The sequence below is a fragment of the Amblyomma americanum genome, chromosome 1, assembly GCF_052857255.1.
Source record: "Amblyomma americanum isolate KBUSLIRL-KWMA chromosome 1, ASM5285725v1, whole genome shotgun sequence".
Classification (NCBI taxonomy): Eukaryota; Metazoa; Arthropoda; class Arachnida; order Ixodida; family Ixodidae; genus Amblyomma; species Amblyomma americanum.
Genome location: NC_135497.1, coordinates 111,354,586 through 111,359,892, shown reverse-complemented (window position 1 = coordinate 111,359,892; position 5,307 = coordinate 111,354,586). Strand labels below are relative to the sequence as shown.

At 50.2% G+C, this 5,307-nt stretch overlaps 1 protein-coding gene across 1 annotated transcript; it reads left to right on the top strand.

Annotated features, from left to right (window-relative positions):
* Positions 1–1,018: 1,018 nt before the first annotated feature.
* On the top strand, positions 1,019–2,920 carry LOC144113457 (uncharacterized). Its single transcript, XM_077646540.1, has one exon. The coding sequence runs from the start codon at positions 1,337–1,339 to the stop codon at positions 2,150–2,152; it is 816 nt and encodes a 271-aa protein (XP_077502666.1). The 5' UTR covers positions 1,019–1,336; the 3' UTR covers positions 2,153–2,920.
* The last annotated feature ends 2,387 nt before the right edge of the window (positions 2,921–5,307 follow it).

Below are 5,307 nucleotides of genomic sequence, written 5' to 3'. Positions count from 1 at the left end.
CACCCTCCAGAACCCACGGCTGCCAAAGTCCTTTCACGGGACTCAACTGGAGGACGTGGAAGATTGGCTCCTCCAGTTTGAACGTGTCGCCGCCAATGGGATGACCCAATGGGATGACGCCGCCAAGCTGAGGAACGTTTTCTTCAGCCTGGAGGACTGTGCTCGTACGTGGTACGAAAACCGTGAGGACACGTCATGGCCTGAGTTCCGACGTCAACTGCTCGCCGCGTATGTCAGCGCTGATCGTCGGGAGTGAGCTGAACGAGCCTTGTAGTCCCGTATGCAATTGCCCAACGAAACTGTTACCATGTACGTCGAAGACATGACGCGGCTCTTCCGACAAGCTGACCCAGCTATGTCAGAAGCCAAAAAGCTGCGCCACCTAATGCATGGTGTTAAAGAGCAGCTTTTCGCCGGCCTCGTGCGCAGCCCCCCCCCCCCCCCCAGCACTGTTGCCGAATTTCTAGCGGAGGCAGTCACGATGGAGCAGGTCCTCCAGCAGCGTTCCACCGCGTACGACCGGCCAGTCAGGTGCTGCTTCTGTTACGGAGTCCCTCCCGGTTTTCAACACCAATACCGACTGTCTCCGCGACATGATCCGCGCTGTTGTCCGTGAGGAGGTAGAGAAGATTTGTGGTACGTCGCAGCCAGCGGCCAGCTCCCTTATGAGCGTTATCCGCGAAGAGGTGCAGCAAGCTATCAGGCCTCCGTTACTACACGCCGAACCACAGCCTACCCAGACAGACTACTGCCGCCCGACATATGCTGAAGCTCTGAGACGCCCCACCCCAAATCCACCGGCATTTCCACCGCCCAACCAGACAGATTACTGCCGCCCGACCTACGCTGACGCGCTGCGACGCCCTGCCTTGAATCCAGCAGCAGTTTTTCCCAACCATCACGACTTCCTGCTACACTCCGTGCAGCCAGGGCAGCAGCGCATCCCGAGTGATTGAGAATCCCTGCGCAGAGCGGACGTCTGGCGTGGCCCTGACCACCGGCGTTTGTGCTTCCACTGTGGGGAGCCCGGTCACCTGTTCCGCCGGTGCCGATATCGAGAGCTTGGCCTGCAGGGTTTTTCCTCCGATGCGCCAATGCCCTGGTTTGGCCAACGGCCCCATGAGATTGAAGAGTACCTGACCCATCAAACTCAGTGGTCCATGGCGCGCCGTCAGTCCCGATCACCGTCACCTCGCCGTCCATCGTTTTCACCGAATGTGCAGAACTCCTCGCGAGCGACGGCGGACCGCTCGCCCAGCCCTCGTTGGGAAAACTGAGGACAGCGACCTCCGGGGGCGTGGTCGCTGGATATCGACGCTGTAAAGACCCCCTGACGATGCAGACGACGCAGATATCCGATGATAGAGCTTTGATGACGTCGACGACAGCAGCTGAACTAAAGGACCGCTTCTCTCTCGACATACCCGTGCTTCTCGATGGTCACAGCATTAGCGCGTTGGTGGACACAGGAGCGGAGTTTTCAATTATCAGTGGCAAATTGGCAGCGCTTCCAGAGAAAGATACAACCCCTTGCTCTGGCGTGCAGATCCGGATGGCGGGGGGCCATATCATTACTCCGCTTGGACAGTGCATGGCTAGGGTCCAGATCAGCGACTCGACGTCCGTAGTTAGCTGCCTGGTGCTCCTCGACTGTTCTCGTGACCTGATTTTGGGCGTAGATTTTCTCCATGAGAATGGCGCTGTTATTGACCTGAGGCACAGGACCGTTACGTTTTCGACAGCGGAAGCCGACGACACCTCCGACGTTCGGCAATGCAGCTCCGCCCTTCGTATTTCCACTGAAAGTGTCTTGATCCCGCCGCGCTCCAGTGTTTTTGCAAGCATCGAATGCGATGATGGGCTACGTGATGGACCTGCAGTCGTCGAGGGCAACCTTTCCTTGCTGCTGACACATGGCATTTGCGCAGCCCGAAGTGTCGTCCACCTCCGTGACGGTCGGTCAGAACTCCTGATTACTAATTTTACGAGCGAGCCTCGTCACCTTTTCCGAGCTACTGCCATCGCGTGGGCCGACCAATTGGCCGATGCTACTGAGTGCTTTGCGTCCGAGGCCATGGACCGTCCGGACACGTCCCTGGATCGCATCGATATTAGCTCCGGACTCTCTGCGACTTCTGCAGCCCATTTGTAACGCTATATATTTGAAGTATACAGTAATGAGCAATCTTTTCCGGACGGCTCGAGCAGTGTACTGTGTAGTAAATGAAGTGAGCTTTAATGCAGCTGCTTTGCTAGGGCCAAGGTACGTAATTGTGCCTGCACAGTTTATACTTCCTAAATTTTTCTCATGCGGCAACTCAAATGCAACAAGGACAGAACTAACGAATTCATTGGGGCATTTACCAGGCTGCCTTGGAATTGTGTAGTTTTTGAACTCAGTTAAGCAGCTCCCTTACTGGGATTTATATGATGGTCAAACTTTGATCAGAGGTCGGCTCACTTGAGCAGAGCACTCGAGCGGCGTGTTGCAGAGCAAATTAAGCTAAAACTTTACACAGCTGCTTCGCTAGGGGCAACCCACCGTGTTGGCTCAGTGCCTTGGCGTTCAACTACTGATCCCAAAGCAGCATGGTCGGATCCCGATCGCAGCGGCCGTATTTCGATGTGAGGCAAAATGCAGAAACATCCATGCGCTGTAACATGTGGGTGCGCGTTGAAGAGCCACGTTAAAGAGTGGTATAAATTAATTTGTTGCCTTCTCTTACAGCCCATGTGTCGCTTAGGGATGTTAAACCCGACATATATCGCTAAGGGAAAGGCGCTTTTGCGCCTGTGCAGTTAGCTTATCGGCTGTGCTCGAGAGCAAGCTATGTGCTTTGGAATTTCACCTCATTTACTTCGCACAGCACTGCTTGAGCGCTCTAAATAAATCTGGTCACATCTGTACGCTCAGAATTTCGCCGCACGTTTGGACAACGGCCAGCATTGGTATAATAATCTAGTACACCATAGCAATGGGGCAGTGCACGCCTCCTTCGCCCAGAATTATGTGAAGAAAAAGCCTCTTCGGCTCCGTGTTCTTCGCTGCTGGCCCGAACATCTACAAACGGATACATGCAGCTTGAGGCGGTGTTACTCAATTGTCCCCCCGGCAAACACGCTACACAATCAAAACAATCCCAGAGTCACCAAAAGCGCCACAATTGCAATCATTCTCAGTTGGCACCTCCCGCGTCTGCACGCACGTATCGAACTCGCAAACTTTAGTATGCTAACAGTATTTCACTACTCACCCGGGAAAAAGAAGTCGTGCTGAGTAAAGTGGCGGGAGCAGACAACCATCATTGATGATACGTCGCCGGAAGCTGCCCCCAAAACGCACCGATGCCGCGTGGGAGCGCTGAAGACAGCGGCGCGGCTTTTTTTGGGGGGACCCAGAGCTCTGAGGGAACCAGTGTAGAGAAGGAAGAACAAAGTTCAAAGGGACGATGGAACCATTGGAGAAGAAATAGACGCAAGCGCCAGGGCCAAGTTAATTCAGATATATGTTTCATTAACATGCAAGGTGGCAGGAATAGACTGAAATGGGAGGAACTAGAAGAACAGTTAAGGCAGGAGGAATTAATTGTATATGGTTTAGTGGAAACGCATCTTAGAGACGTGGAGCAACCACCCTTTAACCCAGACTACGCATGGGAATATTGCAATAGAACATAGGGCAGCAGAAAGGGGGGGGGTAGAATTGGAGCGTTCATTCATAAAAGTAAGAATTTTCATAGGGTTAAACTGGGATGCAAGGAACATTTATGTCTAAAAGGAAAAGTGGCAGGGGAGCAAACACTCCTTGGCTTGGTATACCTGCGGACAGGAGCTAACGCCAAAGAGGAAAACAGGAAAATGTTAGAATGTATTGCAAGCGACATTGATGAGCTAGGAGGACAGGGCGAGATAATTATATTAGGCGACATGAACGTCCATATAGAAGACCTGGATGGGTACAACAATTCGACAGGAAGCATGCTGCAGGACATGTGTGACAGGCATCATTTAGTTGTATGCAACAGTACCGAGAAGTGTGAAGGGCTCATAACATGGGAGGCAGGGAGTCTGCACTCGACGATAGATTATGCACTAATGTCACAGAGGATGTATAATAGATTAGGGGTGATGAGCATAGATGAACATGGTTCCAGAAGTCTAGGTAGTGACCACAAGTGTATCAAGTTGAGTTTCAGAAGAGAAACTAAAGTAGAACTGAAGCAAGATGAACAATGAGAGGGGAATTTTTACTCAGAAAAGCAATTGGAAGCAGCAGCCAAACAAATTTACAAAGTAATTTTTGAGGATAGTGAAACAGAATGGACTTATACCAAATTAACTCGATTACTGGAGCAAGAGCTAGCTAAGGTGCGAGTAAAGCTAAAAGGGAAAAGACGCAAACCCAAGAGTTCGTGGGATGAGGAGGTCAAGAGGGCGATCGAGAAACGCCAGGAAGTGTCCAGGGAACACAGATATTCCAAGAAGAGGGGGAACCAGAAGTTGAAGTAGACAGAAAATGGGATACTTTCATAAAGTGTAGAAGGGAAGCATCCTATTTGATTAATGAGAAAATTAGAAGAAAGGGTGCCCAATGGATGTCAAAAGTATAAAAAGGATAGAAAAGCAGCTAAAAAATTCTGGAAGCATCTAAATGCAATAAGTAATAAGACTAGGCTAGAACAAAGGTTTATTGTTACAGATCAGGGTATTCGAATAGAAGGGGATGAAGCGATAAAACACATAGGAACAAGGATGACAGAAAAATTTAAGGAAAGAAATGTACACAATTTATCAAAGGAGGATAGACCGGTTACTGCAATAGCTTCACTTGAGCAAAGAGAGTGGGAAAGGGCAGAGAAGAAGGTTCCTAGTGGCACGTCAACAGGACCAGATGGTATTCGATTATGTTGATAAAGCAGCTAGGACCAAAATCCAAGCAAACATTAATACAGGTAGTGAATAAAATGGTAGTGGATGGGAAAGTCCCCGATGAATGGCGATTAAGCAGAATGAACATTATATATAAGGGAAAGGGGGACAAAGCTGATGTAAGTACCGTCCCATAACAGTGACATCTGTGGTGTACAGGGTGGTGATGCAGATTATAAAGGAGAGATTGCAGGCTTAGGTGGAGAATGAGGGGGTGCTAGGGGAGTTACAAAATGGGTTCCGGAAACAAAGGAGGTTCGAGGACAATCTGTTTTCATTGATGCAGTGTATAGAGATTGCTGAAAAGGAACACAGGCCCCTATGGCTAGCATTTCTCGATATTAAGGGAGCCTACGACAACGTTATTCAAGAGTATCT